The 18,385-nt window shown below is 45.6% G+C and overlaps 1 protein-coding gene and 1 long non-coding RNA gene across 2 annotated transcripts in view; both read right to left on the minus strand.

Moving 5' to 3' along the window:
- Positions 1–14,016, minus strand: part of LOC106725917 — a 54,646-nt gene extending 40,630 nt beyond the window's left edge. Inside the window, exon 1 of the long non-coding RNA XR_001361926.1 lies at positions 13,905–14,016. This is a non-coding gene — a long non-coding RNA (uncharacterized LOC106725917). The remainder of the gene's footprint in view (positions 1–13,904) is intronic.
- Positions 10,213–13,911, minus strand: LOC102252232 (kinesin-like protein KIF18B). Its single transcript, XM_005856753.2, has one exon. It carries the CDS (start codon positions 13,481–13,483, stop codon positions 11,015–11,017), a length of 2,469 nt encoding a protein of 822 aa, XP_005856815.1. The 5' UTR covers positions 13,484–13,911; the 3' UTR covers positions 10,213–11,014.
- Positions 14,017–18,385: the final 4,369 nt, after the last annotated feature.

Genomic DNA, 18,385 nt, shown 5'->3' on the forward strand with positions numbered 1-18,385 from the left:
CAAAATATATAAAGGACTCATACAACTCAACAAAAGGAAGACAAACAATCCAATTTAAAAATGGGCAGAAGACCTTAATAGGCATTTTTCTAGAGAAGACATACAAATGGCCAAGAGACATATGGGAAAATGCTCGAAGTCACTGATCATCGGAGAGATGCAAAGTAAAACCACAATGAGACATCACCTCACACCTGTCAGAATGGCTATCAACAAATCAACAAACAAGTGCTGGCGAGAATGTGGAGAAAAGGGAACACTAGTTCACTGCTGGTGGGAATGCAGACTGGTGCAGCCACTATGGAAAACAGTATGGAGTTTCCTCAAACAATTAACAATGGAACTGCCGTTTGACCCAGTGATCCCATTTCTGCGAATATATCCTAAAAACCCCCAAACACCAATCAGAAAGGATATGTGCACCCCTATGTTCATATCAGCATTATTTACAGTAGCTAAGATCTGGAAACAGCCCAAGTGCCCATCAGTAGATGAGTGGATAAAAAAGCTATGGGACATTTACACAATGAAATATTATTATGCAGTAAAAAGGATCTCCTACCCTTTGCAACAGCATGTAGGGACCTGGAGAGTATTATGCTAAGTGACATAAGCCAATCTGAGAAAGACAAATTTCACATGATCTCACTTATTTGTGGAATCTAATGAACAAAATGAAATGACCAACAAAATAAGACCTGACATGCATGGAGGCATGGAACGGACAGACATACCTCGATGTGGGGGAGGGGAGACAAGAAGAGATAAACCAAAGAACGTATATACTTATATGCATAGCCCATGGGCACAGGCAATAGGGAGGTGAAGGCCTGCGGGTAGGGCTGGGAGGACCAGGAGGGAAGGGGGACAATGGGAAATAGCTGTAATACTATCAACAATTTTAAAAGAATATTTAAAATAAAATAAATCTCCAGTTGCACAAACATAGCACGTCCACGGCTCCTGATGACAAACACCATTATCTCTTATCTGGGTCCTGAACTCGGCTCCTGACCCAGGCTCCTGCTCTCTGTCTCTCCCCTCCAGCCCAGCCAGAGGGGCCTTTTCCAAACTGAAGTCAGATCAGGTTGCTCTCCTGGTTTCACATCTCACTTGGAAGAACAACTAAAGTCCTTGCAAGGACACCAAGAGCCTACGTGGTTTGGCTCCCTGTTGCCCACCTGACCTCATCTTCTGCTACCCACCTGTCGCTTACTCAGCTCCAGCCACACTCTTGGATGTTCCTCCAACACACCAGGAATGCGTTTGCTTCAGGGAGTTTACCTGGCCGTTCCTTCTGCCCAGACCACTCTTCCTAGCAATAACTGCTAACTCTCTCCCCTCCTTCATGTCTTGCTCTAATGCACCTTCTCAATCAGGCCTACATAAATTACCTTATTTATTTATTTATTATTTGTTAATCCTTACCTGAGGATATTTTTCCATTGATTATAGAGAGAGTGGAAGAGAGAGGGGAAGACAGAGAGAAATATCTATGTGAGACAAACACATTGATTGGTTGCCTCTTGCATGCGCCCTGACCAGAGCCTGCAACTGAGGTATGAGGTATGTGCCCTTGACCAGAATCGAACCTGGGACCCTTCGGTCTGCAGGCTGACTCTCTATCCACTGAGCCAAACCAGCTAGGGTTTACCCTATTTAAAATCGCAACCTCAGCCCTAGCCGGTTTCGCTCATTGGATAGAGCGTTGGCCTGAAGACTGAAGGATTCCAGGTTCAATTCCAGTCAAGGGCACATGCCCTGGTTGCAGGCTTGACTCCCAGTATGGGGCGTGCAGGAAGCAGCCAATCAATGATTCTCTCTCATCATTGATGTTTCTATTTCTCTCTTCCTCTCTCTTCCTCTCTGAAATCATGAAAAATATATTTAATATATATATAAATTAAAAAATAAATAAAATCGCAACCTCATCACAAATAAAAGAAGAGAGAAAACCATGAAGAGGGCAGAAAGAGACGTTTGGAGGTGATGAACACGTCTATGGCACAGATGGTGTTGCTGATGTGCATGTATGTCCAAAGTTATCAAGTTGTAGAGAGTAAACATGTACAATGTTTGTATGTCAATCATGCCTCAATCAAGTGCCCTGTTTTTAAAGTAAAAGACAAAATTGCAACCTTGTCCATGCTTCCCTCCAGCACTCCAAACCCTCCTACCTTCTTTAATTTTATTTAACACTTTCCAACTTAACTCTTTAGCTGAGCTCTTTATTATGCTCAGTCTTTATTTTCTGACTCTCTTCTAGAATGCTAGTTCCACAGGTGCAGACGCCTTTGTTTATTCATGATGTATCCCAAGTGCCTGCTCACACACGGCCCTTCATCAATATTCTCAAATAAGGTGTTACATATGCATGCATACCTATACATGGTTTCAGTTCCTAGTCACTAAGGGCTGGTAAGGTTAGCAGGGGGTAATTATTCTAGGTGGGAAAAGCAGACTTCCTCATTTGCAGCTTTGACATATTGGCCTAGATCAGCGGTTCTCAACCTGGGGGTCAAACGACCCTTTCACAGGGGTCGCCTAAGACCATCGGAAAACACATATATAATTACATATTGTTTTTGTGATTAATCACTATGCTTTAATTATGTTCAATTTGTAACATATACATCCTGCATATCAGATATTTACATTATGATTCATAACAGTAGCAAAATTACAGTTATGAAGTAGCAACGAAAATAATTTTATGGTTGGGGGTCACCACAACATGAGGAACTGTATTAAAGGGTCGTGGCATTAGGAAGGTTGAGAACCACTGGCCTAGATAGATTTCAACTAAATGGATCTTTGGCAGTGTGGATGCTCTCTGTCTGGGTGTGGCCCTGAGCACGTGGTCTAGATGGAATGTCTTGATTAGCTATCAGATGTGCCTGAGCAGCTCTGGGGGAATAGCTTGTCAGTTCAGGTCTCACCATGAAGAAAGCGTTTCTCACAAGCAGTTCTATTGAAATCCTTCCTGGGCTGTCTCTATCCTCCTGCAACTCACAAAAGTATTCTCCCTCATAGTCTCAGTCTCTCTCTCTCTCTCTCTCTCTCTTTCTGTGTGTGTGTGTGTGTGTGTGTTTTAATATATTTTTATTGATTTCAGAGAGGAATGGAGAAGGAGAGAGTGATAGAAACATCAATGATGAGAGAGAATCATTGGTCTTCAAGCCTGCAACCTGGGCATGTGCCCTGACCAGGAATCAAAGCATGACCTCCTGGTTCATAGGTTGATGCTTTGCCACTGAGCCACGCCAGCTAGGCTCTCATAGTCTCTTTTTACAACCTTTTCCCTTATTGATTGCAAAAAAGCAGCTATCACTTCCTTTTTAAAAAAATATACTTTATTGATTTTTTTACAGAGAGGAAAGGAGAGGGATAGAGAGTTAGAAACATCGATGAGAGAGAAACATCCATCAGCTGCCCCCTGCACACTCCCCCCTGGGGACGTGCCCGCAACCAAGGTACATGCCCTTGACCGGAATCGAACCTGGGACCCTTCAGTCCGCAGGGCGACACTCTATCCATTGAGCCAAACCGGTTAGGGCGCAGCTATCACCTCTTAATGTATGATTACAATAGTCATTTGGATGGAATATTTCAGTTCCAGCTATTCTGTGGTACATGCCATAAATTTGTCTAACCTATGTTACACCTAAACTGTAATAGGAATATGTTATTGTGTAGAAGGTACAGGGCAGTACATTTGGACCCAATATAAGAAGTCTTGTGGGAATAAGGACACATATGTAATAACTTAATCAATAAAAAATTTAAAAAAAGAAGTTTTAACAGATAATCATGATATAAAATTTCCTAATCATTGGAGAGGATTTTTATGAAATGTCCAGAACTGACAAATCTATATATAGAGGGAAAATTAGTAAATTAGTGGCTGCTTGGGGGCTGAAGGTGGGAACGGGAAGTGACCGCGAAGGGGAACCAGTTTTCTTTTAGGCATGATGAAAATATTCTCATATTAGATTGCACAACTCTGTTAATTTAATAAAAATAATTGAATTATACATGGAAATGGGTGAATTTTATGGTATGTGCATTAGTTTACTAGGGCTGCCATAACAGAGTACAGTATCACAGACTGGAGGGCTTAAACTACAGAAATTTATTTTCTCAAATTCTGGAGGGTGGAAATCTGAGATCAAGATGTCAGCAGGTTCATTCCCTGTAAGGGCTGAGAGGGCAGGGTCTGTTCCTGGCTCTTTCCTTGACTTGTAGATGGTCTTCTCCATCTTCACACCCTCTTCCCTCTGTACAGGTGTGCATCCAAAAGTCCTCTTCTTATTAGGACACCAGTCATATTGGATTAGGGTCCACCTAATGACTGCATTTTAATTTAATTATATCTTAAAGACCTTATCTTTAAATACAGCTCCATTCTGTAGTAGGGGTTAGTATTTCAGCATATAAAATTTGGGGGTGACAAAATTAATCCCATAACAATATGTAAATTATACTTCAATAAAGCTGTTTAAAAATAACTTATATGGCCTAACTGGTTTGGCTCAGTGGATAGAGCGTCGCCCTGTGGACTGAAGGGTCCCGGGTTTGATTCCGGTCAAGGGCATGTACCTTGGTTGCGGGCACGTCCCCAGTGGGGAGTGTGCAGGAGGCAGCTGATCGATGTTTCTCTCTCATCAATGTTTCTGACTCTCTAGTCCTCTCCCTTCCTCTCTGTAAAAAAATCAATAAAATATATAAAAGAAAAATAACTTATATGAGCCCTGGCCAGTGTGACTGAGTTGGTTAGGCATGGTCCTGTGCACTGAAAGGTTGCCGGTTTGATTCCCAGTCAGGCACACAAAACTCATGTTAGATAATTCAACAGAGGGGATATAGGAATTACAAAAACTTAGAGGCAAACTAGCCTACATCCAGAAGGTGGTGATCCAGGGACACAGGCAACCCCGCACCGCAAGGCACAGGCAGGAGGGGAGTCGGGAAGGCAGGGTCAAAATTACTCTATTGAAGGTCATTGCTTCTACTCTCTGCTTCTTTTTATGTATCAATTTTAATCTCTCTGTTGACCAACTTTCCATTCTTCTCCATGCGCATAGCTTCACCAGTCCTAGATTAAGCTGAAGATAATCCCAGGAGTTAACCTGATGGATCCAGATGGGTTAAGTATCCACCCAAATCCAATTATCTCTAGCCTGGGGGAAGGGCCACAGGACTCACCTCTGAGTGGGGATTGCAGTTCTCCCTAGAGGGGCCTGGGCTGGGGAGATCCCGTCTACTATTGATGACATGGGAAACTGGATGGGTACTGATGCCATGACCGAGGTGGGGAATTCGTGATGGGGAGATCAGGATGGAAGACGATAACTTAAGTTTTGGACTTGTTCAACTGAGATGCCCATAGATCACCCAAATACATTGTCTAGGAGGTAAATGAATAGAGAGCCCAAAGTTCAGCATGGAAATTTGAACTGGAAGTCTAGGCTTGGGACAATAAAAATAGAATTTTGAAACCATGGGTAAATAAGATAAAAATAGTGCTGAGTCCATCTAGAACTCTAGAGAATAAGAAATATTTACAGGATAAACAGGGAAAATAAACATGAAAAGAGCCCTGACCAGTTTGGCTCAGTGGATAGAGCATCGGCCTGCGGACTCAAGGGTCCTAGGTTCGATTCCAGTCAAGGGCAATTACCTTTACCTTGGTTGCAGGCACATCCCCAGTGGGGAGTGTGCAGGAGGCAGCTGATCGATGTTTCTAACTCTCTATCCCTCTCCCTTCCTCTCTGTAAAAAATCAATAAAAAATATTTTTTAAAAAAACATAAAAAGAGACTGCGAAAAGCTGGCCAAAAGGACTGGTGAGGGGTAAAAATCATGAAGAGAAGAGACATAGTTTCAAGGAAAAGAAAATGGTCAGTTTTGTTAAATAGGATAAACCCTGCAAACTGCCCAGTTGGACATGGCCCCAAGGTCTCTGATGATGTGAGTATCAGAGTGCAGAAAGAAACCAAATTGCAATGAGTTTAGAAGGTTATGAAATAAATTCCCCATGGCATAATGCTTTTGTGGCCTGTCATGAAACAGCCTTGGTGAGATTAAGTAAAAGAAATAAATCAGGTGCTTCAAGGTTCTTCTACAGTTCTCTCTCTCTCTCTCTCTCTCTCTCTCTTTCTCTCTCTCTGCAAGTATCTTTTGAATAGAGATAGAGTAGCTTGCACTATGACTAACTTAGTCAGCTCTGGACATTTAAAAAGGCCAAATCTCAGGTTTTTACCCTGAATTCACAGAGTAAATTACTCTGAAATCCTAGAGCTCCCTCTAGAGGTTGATGATACTGTATGTTACTAGCCCTGGAAACAGAAGGATCCTTCCTGGGCCTGTATCGGGCTCTCTCTCTACCCGTTTTTGTATAGCCTGTGACTAAAGATTTTTTTAAAAAATATTTTTCATTGAAAAAATATAAAATGAAGGAAAATGTTTTGTGATGTAAAAATTATAACATGCAAATTCCAGTGTCATTAGATAAATGCATGGCACAATGCTCCTTTGTTTAGGTTTGGTTGCTTTCATGATACATTAGTAGAGTTGAGTAGCAGTGAAAGAGACTGTACAGTGGGGCCTTGACTTACGAGTTTAATTCGTTCCGTGACGGAGCTTGTAACTCAAATTACTCGTATGTCAAATCTTAAAGTGAACGAGTGAGACACGTGATGCTGGGCTGATGTTGTGGCGTTCACTGTGACGTTTGCTGCGCCAACTAGCAGTGGGGTATCTGAAGCTGGCTCGTAACTCAAAGCAAAAAATTGGCCGAGAGACGGCTCGTATCTCGAAAAACTCGTTAGTCGGGACACTCGTAAGTCAAGGCCCCACTGTATATGTATAGCTTGCAATGCCTAAAGTATTTGCTATCTGGCTCTTTTCAGAAAGTGTCTACTGTAGATTGGACAGGGCAGTCCTGGGACTTTAGGTTGCTTTTAGTGATATAAAATAGCTTAGTTCTGGTCACCAAACCTTAATAAAAACTTACTATAAATGTGTCTAATCTCTTCTTTTAAAAAATATGTTTTTATTGATTTTTAAAAATATATATATTTTCATTGATTTCAGAGAGGAAGGGAGAGGGAGCGACATAGAAACATCAATGATGAGAGAGAATCATTAATCGGTTGCCTCCTGTATGCCCCCTACTTACTGTGGATCGAGCCCACAACCCGGGCATGTGCCCTTGACCGGAATTGAGCCTGGAATCCTTCAGTTCTGCAGGCCGATGCTCTATCCACTGAGCAAACAAGCTAGGGCCAGAAATGTAATCTTAACCAATGTGGAATTTTCTGGTCAACATCAATGAGGTCATCTGTCAAGTGGGCCCTCTTCATCCCCTCCCCATCACCCCAGAGAAGAGGCAATTTATGGGACTGAAAACCCTTGCCCTCCCTTAAAAGATGTGCTAGTCTAAAAAATGATTCTTCCTTTTGGTAACAGCTCCCCTGCCTCACCCTTCTCCCTACAAAAACCTTCCATTTTGTTCATGCCTTCTGAGTGCCCTTCTAGATGCTAGATGAAATAAAGCATGGTTCATGAATTGCTTCATAAAGCCAAGTAGAGCTTCAAATTTACTTGGCTGAATTTTGTTCTTTTGTTGTTGTTAATGCTCACCCAAGGATTTTTTTCCATTAATTTTTTTGAGAGAGTGAAAGGAAGGGAAAAGAGAGAGAGAGAGAGAGAGAGAGAGAGAGAGAGAGAGACATCATTGTGAGAGAGACACATCAATTGGTTGCCTCTAGCAAATGCCCACTTGCAACCAAGGAATGTGCCCTTGACAGAATCGAACCAGACACGATTCAGTCTGTGGGCCAACACTCAAACCACTTAGCAAAACCGGCTAGGGCTTGTTCTTTTTATTTTATTTTTTAAAATTTTTATTGCTTAACGTATTACAAAGAGTATTACATATGTCTCCTTTTTTTTCCCGCCCTTGACAATCCCCTGGCCTCCCCTACTCCCCAGTGTCTTATGTCCATTGGTTATGCTTATATGCATGCATACAAGTCCTTTGGTTGATCTCTTTCCCCCCTCCCACCTGCCCCCCAACCATCCCCGGCCTTCCCGCTGCAGTTTGACAATCTGTTTGAGGCAGCTCTGCCTCTGTATCTATTATTGTTCAAAAGTTTATAATGATCTCTATTATCCATGAATGAGTGAGATCATGTGGTATTTTTCCTTCATTGACTGGCTTATTTCACTTAGCATAATGCTCTCCAGTTCCATCCATGCCGTTGCAAATGGTAAGAGTTCCTTCTTTTTTACAGCAGCATAGTATTCCATCGTGTAGATGTACCACAGTTTTCTAATCCATTCATCTACTGATGGGCACTTAGGCTGTTTCCAAATCTTAGCTATGGTGAATTGTGCTGCTATGAACATAGGGGTGCATATATCCTTTCTGATTGGTGTTTCTGGTTTCTTGGGATATATTCCTAGAAGTGGGATCACAGGGTCAAATGGGAGTTCCATGTTTTGTTTTTTGAGGAAACTCCATACTGTCTTCCATAGTGGCTGCACCAGTCTGCATTCCCACCAGCAGTGCACAAGTGTTCCTTTTTCTCCACATCCTCTCCAGCACTTGTCGTTTGTTGATTTGTTGATGATAGCCATTCTGACAGGTGTGAGATGGTACCTCATTGTTGTTTTGATTTGCATCTCTCGGATGATTAGTGACTTTGAGCATGTTTTCATATGTCTCTTGGCTTTCTGAATGTCCTCTTTTGAAAGGTGTCTATTTAGATCCTTTGCCCATTTTTTGATTGGATTGTTTATCTTCCTTTTGTTAAGTTGTATGAGTTCCCTATAAATTTTGGAGATTAGGCCCTTATCAGATATAATGTTGGCAAATATGTTCTCCCATGTAGTGGGCTTTCTTGTTGTTTTGTTGATGGTTTCTTTTGCTGTGCAGAAACTTTTTATTTTGATGTAGTCCCATTTGTTCATTTTCTCTTTAGTTTCAACTGCCCTAGGAGCTGTATCAGTGAAGAAATTGCTTTGGCATATGTCTGAGATTTTGTTGCCTTTGAATTCTTCTAGAATTTTTATGGTTTCCTGTCGTACATTTAAGTCCTTTATCCATTTTGAGTTTATTTTTGTGTATGGTGTAAGTTGGTGGTCTAGTTTCATTTTCTTGCATATATCTGTCCAATTTTCCCAACACCACTTATTGAAGAGACTATCTTGGCTCCATTGAATGTTCTTTCCTCCTTTGTCAAATATTAATTGAGCATATTGGTTCGGGCCGATTTCTGGGTTCTCTATTCTATTCCATTGATCTATATGCCTGTTCTTGTGCCAGTACCAGGCAGTTTTGAGAACAGTGGCTTTGTAATACATCTTGATATCTGGTATTGAGATCCCACCTATTTTCTTCTTTCTCAGGATTGCTGCAGCTATTCGGGGTCTTTTTTTATTCCAGATGAATTTTTGGAGAGTTCGTTCTAGATCTGTGAAGTATGCCGTTGGTATTTTAATGGGAAGTGCGTTGAATTTATAGATTGCTTTGGGTAGTATGGACATTTTAATGATGTTGATTCTACCAATCCATGAACACGGTATGTTCTTCCATCTGTTTATGTCTTCCTCTATCTCTTTTTTCAACGTCCTGTAGTTTTCTGAGTAGAGGTCTTTTACCTCTTTAGTTAAGTTTATTCCTAGGTAGCTTAATTTTTTTGGTGCAATGGTAAATGGGATTGTTTTTTTAGTCTCTCTTTCTGTAAGTTCACTATTGGTGTATATGTTCTTTTTATTTTATTTCATTTTTATTTTTTTAAAAATTTAAATTCTTTATTGTTAAAAGTATTACATGAGTCTCCTTTTTCCTCCATTGACCTCTCCCTGGCCACTCCCAACCCCCCACCCTTTCTTCTTTTTTATTTTTTAAAATAATGGTGTTTTTTTGTTGTTGTTGTTAATCTTCACCCAAGGATTATGGGTGTTTTTTAAATTCATTTTTAGAGAGAGAGTAAGGAAGAGTGAAACATCAATTGGCTGCCTCTTGTACATGCCCCAACTGGGAATCAAACCCACAATCTAGGTATGTGCCCTGACGGGGAATCAAACCCGCCATCTTTTGGTGTATATAGGTCGACATTCCAACCAACTGAGCCATTGGGCCAGGGCTCCCTTTCTTCTTTACACTTCTTTTTACACTGAGTGTGTAGCCTGTTTACAATAAGGATAAAAACCCATGAAGCTGTCTTTATTTGGAAATCAAGGCACCACCGATCTTCTGCATTGTCACCAGGACTGTGGCTTTTGCTCCAGGCAGGGGGGATGGGGCTGAAGCTGTCCCTCCCTCAAAACCAGGAAGAGCCAAGCTGGGGCTGCGCACCAGGCCCCCTCCTCCTCGTCATCCCTCCTCCTCTGCCATCATTAGACAGAGCCCTGTGTTAGACTGGGGACAGGGAACAAAGACCTCCAGCCACCTGCCTGCAGGGAGGGTGTTATAAACTGGGGGGGAGGGGGGTGGGGAGTACCTTTAAAATAGCAACACATTAACACTCACAAGTGTATATATACACGCGGAGAAGCTGAATATAACAAGAGATGAATAAGAGCGTGAGTAGCAGAATGAATGACTAGGAGAGGAGGGTGAGTAAAGGAAGAGGGTGTTGGCGTTCATTGCTCTAAGCTGAGGAAGGCAGGTTAGGGCTCCTGGTGCAGGCTGCTCCAGGATCCAAGAGGGGACAGCGGTCAGGACACCGGCTGACAGCACTTCCCTAACCCTCATCAGTTCCCTCTGGCTCCGAAGGTTGCCAGGGCCGTGGGGACTGCAGGCCAGTGGGTGGGGGAGGCAGGGAGGAAGGAGACAAGTACGGCTCGGTCCCACTGTCTCTTCTTCCATCCCATCTCCCATCTCTCCTCAGGATTCCTGAGATGCTTGGAAGTACTCCCAGGTCCTTGGGTCTCTGCCCACCTTGTCACTTCCTACTTCCTGTTTTCATCGGTCACGGTGGCCAAGACCATCCCTGTTCCCAGTGCTAGTCACCTGGGGCAGTGAGGGACTCCGCTAGCCTCTTCAAGGTGCTTCTAGGGAGGCGGGCGATGCGGCTGCGATGGGCGATGGAGGAACTCACAATGCACCTCTTCTTGCGGGCTGAGGTCTCAGGGAAGGAAGAGGCTGACTTGGGGCCCTTTGTGGTGAACAGGGGCATGGGTCCACTGGGGATGAAGGGCTGATCGAGCCTGTTCTGGGGCACATTTTCCCAGCCAGCGCATTCATGGAAACCCAGCTTTGAGGGGGACTCCTCGGAGGGATCAAAGGTAATGTTGAGGTTCTGAGTGGGCAGGGCCACCGGGGTGGAGCAGTTCTGCAGGGCAGAAGAGCCCAGAGGCACCCAGCTTTTGACGACTGTGGCTGGGCAGAAGCGAGGGGAGTGGCAGAGGGAGGAGACCCTTCCCTTTTTGGGGGTGGTGGGTCCGAGTGAAGGCTGAGTCTCAGGCAGGGACCCCCTTCGCAGGCAGGGCAGGAAGGACTGGTGCTGGCGCTTGGTCCCCAGCCTTGGGGCCTGGTGACTGTCTTGCTCTGAGGGGCTCAGTTTCCTTCTTCTCTTCTTCTCCACAGACTGTAGAGCTGCCTGGGCAGAGGTGCTGTCAGGCCCAGGTGGGGCCCCCAGACCGTGCATGAGGCCACTCAGTTGCCTTGCCATGGTCCGGGTCACAGGGCCAGAGTATCCTGGAGGTTTTGGCTCTGAACACAGCTCCTGAGCCAGAGGTGCCTCCCTGGCTGGGCCAGGAGTCCTGGAGGCCTCTGTTCCAGGCCCAGGTTTTTCCTCTCGCACCAGCTGCTGCAGGGTCTCAAACTCTGCGATCATGTCAGGGGTCAGGAGGTTGGCTGCTTGGAGCAGGGAGTGCTGCCGCTGGGCCAGGCACAGCACCTTCAGTGCCAACTGCTTAGAACGGTCCCTTTCCAGGTTCTGTGGTGAGAGGTGGCCCACAACTTGCTTGGCCTCCAGGGTCAGGCCAGGGGACTCCAGCCATGACTGTCGGAGGCTCTGTTCTGACACCCGGATCAGGACCTCCTTGGCCGGGTCTTTGTCTTTGTTCTCCGAGGGCTGCTCCTGGTCTGAAGAATTCCCTTCCCTGACCCTCTCCACCCGGACCTTTGCCCCCAGGCTTTCCTCTTGAAGGACTGCAGATCCTGGGTGGAGCTCTGGGGTGCCAGGCTGGCTGGGAAGATGAGATGGTGGGGAGGAGCTGGAAAGGGGTGGTTGTGGAGTGCCTGATTTGGGGGGCTGTGGGAGGTCCTGTTGTGGGGCCTGGGCTCCTGCCTCATACATTCGAAGCTTCTCCCTCAGACTGGCCACCTCAGCCTGGAGCTGCTGGCAGATAGTGGCGTACTGGCTGATGTGACAGTCCAGGCTGACCACATTGCTTTTCAGCGAAAGTTTGATCTCCTTGGCCCGGTCGGCGTACTTGAGGGTGTTGTACGTGTCCTCATACGTCAGGCTAGATGGGCTGATGGCAGCAATCATCACTGTGCGGCAGTTGCCTCCAATGGAGTCCTTGAGCAGGCGGGTCAGCTTGCTGTCCCGGTAGGGCACATGAGACTTTCGACTCTTTGCATCGGCCAGGGCATTGAGGACATTGATGAGGGCCAGCAGGGAGCGGTTGATGTTGGCACCTTCCCGCAGCCGCTCCCCCTTCGCGTGGGTGTTGGACACCCGCTCGGAGCCAGCCAGGTCAATCAGGCTCATCTTGGCCACCTGAAGGGCCTGGGTCAGACCTTGAACACGGTCCTGCTGCTTCACGAAGATCTGGAAGATGGCATGGGAGCGAGAGGAAGTAGCGTTGGCGTCAGTGGGGTGCTGTGTGCGGTTACGGTTCCCCCTGGTCAGCATCTCCAGCAGCTGCCCAGCTGAGGTTGGCTGGTGGAAGGAAAGTCCTTGTACCACCACCCCCTTGTCGGGATCCTCACGGATGGCAAGGGGTCCCTTGGGCTCCAGAAGGTCGTGGATCTGCTCATTGTACACCTCCTGGTAGCTGATGAGCACCTCGAATCGCTTCTCCTCCTGGCGGGCCTCCAGCCGCCTGTACAGTTCCATGGTGGTCAGGTACATGATGCCGGGGTCCCCCTCTCTTCCCAGCATGGTGTGTGTCTTCCCGGCCCCTGTGGCTCCATAGGCAAACACGGAGCAGTTGTAGCCCTGGAGGAAGCTGTCCAGGATGCTGTGGGTGGTGTGCTGGAAGACATCCTGCTGGGTGGCCGCCTCGCCGAAGACCCGGTCAAAGACGAAGGTCAGGTCTTTGCCCTTCTTCTTGGGGCCGTCATGGACGCTGCCCCATTTCAGGCCAAGGAAGCCCCCATCGGGCTCCTCAGGGTCAAACACCAGCACCCGCTCATCCACCACCCGAATCACAGGCCTCCGCTGGCTCTCTAGCTCCCGTGGCGTGGGGGGTCGGACCCGAACCACAACCTGCACCGCGCTGTCCTCCACTGCCATCGCCATGGCAACACCTTTCCTCGGTTCCCTGCCGCCACCGGTGTTGCCGCTCGCTACCGGGTCCCTCGGCCGCAAACAGTGCGCCGCACAAGCTCCCCTTCCTTTAAGAAAACCACCGACCGCGCCTCGCTTTTAAATCAGCCGGGTCGGTTCATCCGCGCTTCCCATTGGTCAACGCCTGCGACGCTGATTGGCTGTTTCCTAAGTAACAAAGGACCGGCGCCGCCAGCAGTGCGCGTGCGCACTTCCCGTTACTGCTGTTCGAGGCAGGCTCTGAGGCTGGACGGATTACAGGATTACACCGACCGCGCTGGTTTGAGATCCGGGGGTGAGAGACGTGGGGGGTAGATGGGGGGACGTCTCTGTCGTCCCTGGGACTGGATTCATCACCAATTGCAGCAACGAGATATCAAACCCGTTTTCAAACCTGCTTTTTCTGTGGGCATCCGCTTATCCAAGCCACTGTCCAGGGTTTCTTCCCGCCCCTCGACTGCTGGGGTCCAACCCCAGCAGGTCCAGGGCTTCCCAAAGGTGTGGACAGAGTCGGTGAAGAAGGAATGACACGGAGACAGCGTTCAGTTGATCAGCAGCCTAGCCAGGATCTCTAGTCAGGATCTCCAGCCAAGTTCTGTCTTTTATTGTCTTGTTACATCTGTATTTATACCAGTTGATTTTAATCCTGTCAATTTCTATTCCAAAGGTTAGGGCGTTTCTTATCTCCATTCCAGGGAGTAAAGATTATGTAGCTTAAGGGTGATTGTTCGTAAAGTGATTAACTACCTGCCTGGCATTTATTTTTATTTATTTATTTTCTTTCTTTTTTTTTTTTATATCTCCATTGGGAGTAAAGATTATGTAGCTTAAGGGTGATTGTTCGTAAAGTGATTAACTACCTGCCTGGCATTTATTTTTATTTATTTTTTATCTTTCTTTTTTTTTTTTATTAAATCTTTATTGTTCAGATTACATTTGTTCCTCTTTTTTTTCCCCCCCATAATAGGTGCACGATTTTTGTCCAGTCTCTTCCTGCATCTCCCATTTCCCTTTCCCCCCCAAGAATAGTCAGTCCATTCCCTTTCTATGTCCCTGATTCATTATAATCACCAGTTCATTCTGTACATCAGATTATTTATTCACTTGGTTCTTAGATTCACTTGTTGATAGATGCATGTTTGTTGTTCACAATTTGTATCTTTACCTTTTTCTTCTTCCTCTTCTTAAAGGATACCTTTCAGCATTTCGTATAATACTGGTTTAGTGGTGATGAACTCCTTTAGCTTTTCCTTATCTGTGAAGCTCTTTATCTGACCTTCAATTCTGAATGATAGCTTTGCTGGATAAAGTAATCTTGGTTGTAGGTTCTTGGTATTCATCACTTTGAATATTTCTTGCCATTCCCTTCTGGCCTGCCAAGTTTCTGTTGAGAAATCAGCTGACAGTCGTATGGGTATTCCCTTGTAGGTAATTGAGTCTCTTTCTCTTGCTGCTTTTAAGATTCTCTCTTTGTCTTTTGCTCTTGGCATTTTAATTATGATGTGTCTTGGTGTGGTCCTCTTTGGATTCCTTTTGTTTGGGGTTCTCTGCGCTTCTTGGACCTGTAAGTCCATTTCTTTCACCAGGTGGGGGAAGTTTTCTGCCATTATTTCTTCAAATAGGTTTTCAATATCTTGCTGTCTCTCATCTTCTGGCACCCCAATTATTCTGATGTTTGTACGCTTGAAGCTGTCCCAGAGGCTCCTTACACTATCTTCGTATTTTCGGATTCTTTTTTCATTTTGCTTTTCCGGTTGGGTGTTTTTTGCTTCTTCGCATTTCAAATCTTTGGCTTGATTCTTGCGCTCCTCTGGTCTGCTATTGGGTGTCTGTATAATATTCTTTATTTCAGTCCGTGTATGCTTAATTTCTAGTTGGTTCTTTATCATAGCATCGAGGGTCTCATTAGTTTTCGTGACTCTCTCCTCAAGTTTATTGACAGCTTCTAGCACATTTTTGCAAGCCCTCAAAATTGCGATTTTTAGCTCTATATCCTCCATTTCTGTCATGTTTTTTTGTCTCCGCATTTTTTATGCTTTCTTGGTGCACCCCCTAGTGGTCTTTGTGCGCAGTCTTGTTCTAGTTGAGCCTTGATTGTTGTAGTTAATACTAGAGGGATTTGACCACCAGGCCGACTGGCTGTGTGAATCAGCTGTGTCTGCCGCGGAAAACTTCTGTCCTCTGGGGAGGTGCTAATCTAGCCTTTGCCTGAGGCTATCCGGCAAATGGCTCTGCGCAGGGCTTGGGCGGGGCGGGCTCAACAGGGCGGGCGGAGGGAGCCGTTATGGTGCCCTCAGTCCTGTTCCCAGAGGCTCTGCTTCTCAGAACCCCCGGAACCGCTGCAAACCTCGGAGGGAAAGCTGCCTTCCAACTGATGCCAGACACTCCCGCTTCTCCCGTTTGGGTCCGAGTCCCCAGCGATTCGCCCGTATCTGGAGCTCAGAGTCTGAGACTCCCCCCTGACCGAAAACGACAACCGCGCTCTCAGCCACCAGCCCGCTTTGCGCGCGCACCTCCGCACCTGAGTTTTTTCCACACTGCGCCTCCTCTGAGCCTCGGTGTGCTGTTATTTTTCCTTCTAGTTGAAGAGTCTCTCCTCAGCCAGCCTTCCTGTGGTTCTGGGTGATGTCCGTTCCGTCTTTTAGTTGTATTTTTGAAGTGGTTGTTTGCGGCAGCAATCTCCGGTGTTTACCTATGCCGCCATCTTGGTTTCCTCCCTTTTTCCCTGCCTGGCATTTAGTTAAGGGGTTTTATTCCCTCCCTAACTTCAGGGAAAAATCCCTACCTGGGGAAACAACCTTTCTCGGAGAGGTGACCTTGGTTAAAACACATAGCGCCAATAAGGGGAGCAAACATATTGAGAACAGTATGCCATATACGCCAGGTCCCTTGAGACATATGCTGTGCAGATGTTTCTTCCCTGCAGCGACTGTGTCAAGCAGCAAGGATGGACCGGCTTCCGGCACTCAAGGATCCCTAGAATGAATTTCGAGAGCAGCCTTCGTGTGGAAAAGTTGGCGGAGGCAGAGAATGAGGATTCCACCCGCTTGGCTCTGATAGTGGTAGGAGTGTCACGGACTGATTGTTGAATGAGGGTTGATCCTTTAGGGCATTGCTGGGTAGCCCTGTCTCCATCCGCCACAGCCACCTGCTGCTTGGATTCTGGTGGGCCATCCTCATGCTGATACCCATCACCCGAGGTTGTAAGGGTCAAAGAGAGTTTTGCCTGATCCCAATCACTAGTGGCTGAGAGTCAGTTTACTAGCCTGTAAAATGGGGCAAATAGCGTGCTGTTCCTACTGACCTAGAAGACCATGGATGAGACAGTGTTCCAACCCCCCTGCCTATGAAAAGGGATAGCTTTCTATGACTCTGATTAGGGTGACATGGGTGATGGCCGCCAGCAGCCAGTTGCTCACCACTTTCATTAAATTGATCTGAGGCATGCAAGAAAACAAGAGGCAAAATCAGGACTTGTTCTTTTTAAAAGAAATATGCTTCTATTGATTTCAGAGAGAGAAGGAGGGAAAGTTATAGAGAGAAACAACCATGATAAACATCTACCAGCTGCCTCCTGCACGCCCCCTACTAGGGATCAAGCCCACAACCCCGGGCATGTGCCCTGAGGGGGAATGGAACAATGCTCAGCCACCTGAGCCACACCAGCCAGGGCTGAGTTTTGCTCTCACCATGAGTAATTACATATCTATAGTCATGCTTTGAATAATGTTTCAATCCACTGATGAACCACATATATCACAATGGTCCCATACGAATATAAGGGAGCTGAAAAATTCCCGTCTCCTAATGACAACACAGCTGCTGTAAAATGTCTGTGGTGATGCTGATGTGAACAAACCTACTGCACTGCCAGTTGTATAAAAGTGTAGCACATAGTTATGCACAGCACACGATATTGATAATAAACGGCTGTTACTAGTTTATATATTTACTATGTTACACGTCTTGTCATTTTGTTTATTTAATTGATTTCAGAGAGAGGAAGGGAGCGGGAGAGAGAAACATCAATGATGAGAGAGAACCATTGCTCCACTGCCTCCTGCATGCCCCCTACTGGGATGGAGACCGAAACCTGGGCATGTGCCCTTCTGGTTCATGGGTCAACGCTCAACCACTGAGCCACAGCGGCCGGTCCTCATTGTCATTTTAGAGTGTACTCTTTCTACTTAAAAAAAGGTTTGCTGTAAAACTGTGCTGTGTTATGTGTGGGCATCAGCCTCAGACATTTTGTGTACCTTTTCTGAGTGCAGATATACAAATACTTACCATTGTGTTACACTTGCCTATAGTATCTAGCACAGTAACACGCTGTGCAAGCTTGTGTAGCGTAGGAGCAAAAGGCTATACCACAGGGCCCAGGTATGTAGCAGACGATACCATCTAGGTTTGTGTAAGTGCACACTGATGTTTGTATATCAAAACCCCTTCATGGTGCATTTCTCAGAAGGTATCCCTGTGACACATGACTGTACTTTAAAGCAAATCTCAGGAGATTCCTAAACTCATTCAATTTGGAACTTAGAACTTTATGATTTCTGGGTTTCTCACTGTACTTTAAAAATTCTTTGCAATTCTAAAAACAGTATTTACTCCTGTTTTTACTCCTCATTTTCCTTGGTTTCAGTCTCAAGAGTTTAAAGTCTATTACTATTTTTTTAAAAACCAACTGGAGATATTAGTGGGATATGCTAAGGAATGTCTTGTACAAGAGATTTCAAATATCTATTCTTTAATATTCCACCCACCAGAACTTAACACCAGAATCTTCTTACATGTTACTAATGGCTAGCAAGCTTCTTATCCCAATGTTTTGTATTTATGCCACCTGATGTTCAAATTTGACACAGTCTTAAA

Source organism: Myotis brandtii, unplaced genomic scaffold (genome assembly GCF_000412655.1).
Source record: "Myotis brandtii unplaced genomic scaffold, ASM41265v1 scaffold1044, whole genome shotgun sequence".
Taxonomy (NCBI): domain Eukaryota; kingdom Metazoa; phylum Chordata; class Mammalia; order Chiroptera; family Vespertilionidae; genus Myotis; species Myotis brandtii.

Bases quoted from the DNA above. Each gene is read 5' to 3' on its own strand.
- LOC102252232 (XM_005856753.2), bottom strand. From the start codon at position 13,483: ATGGCGATGGCAGTGGAGGACAGCGCGGTGCAGGTTGTGGTTCGGGTC.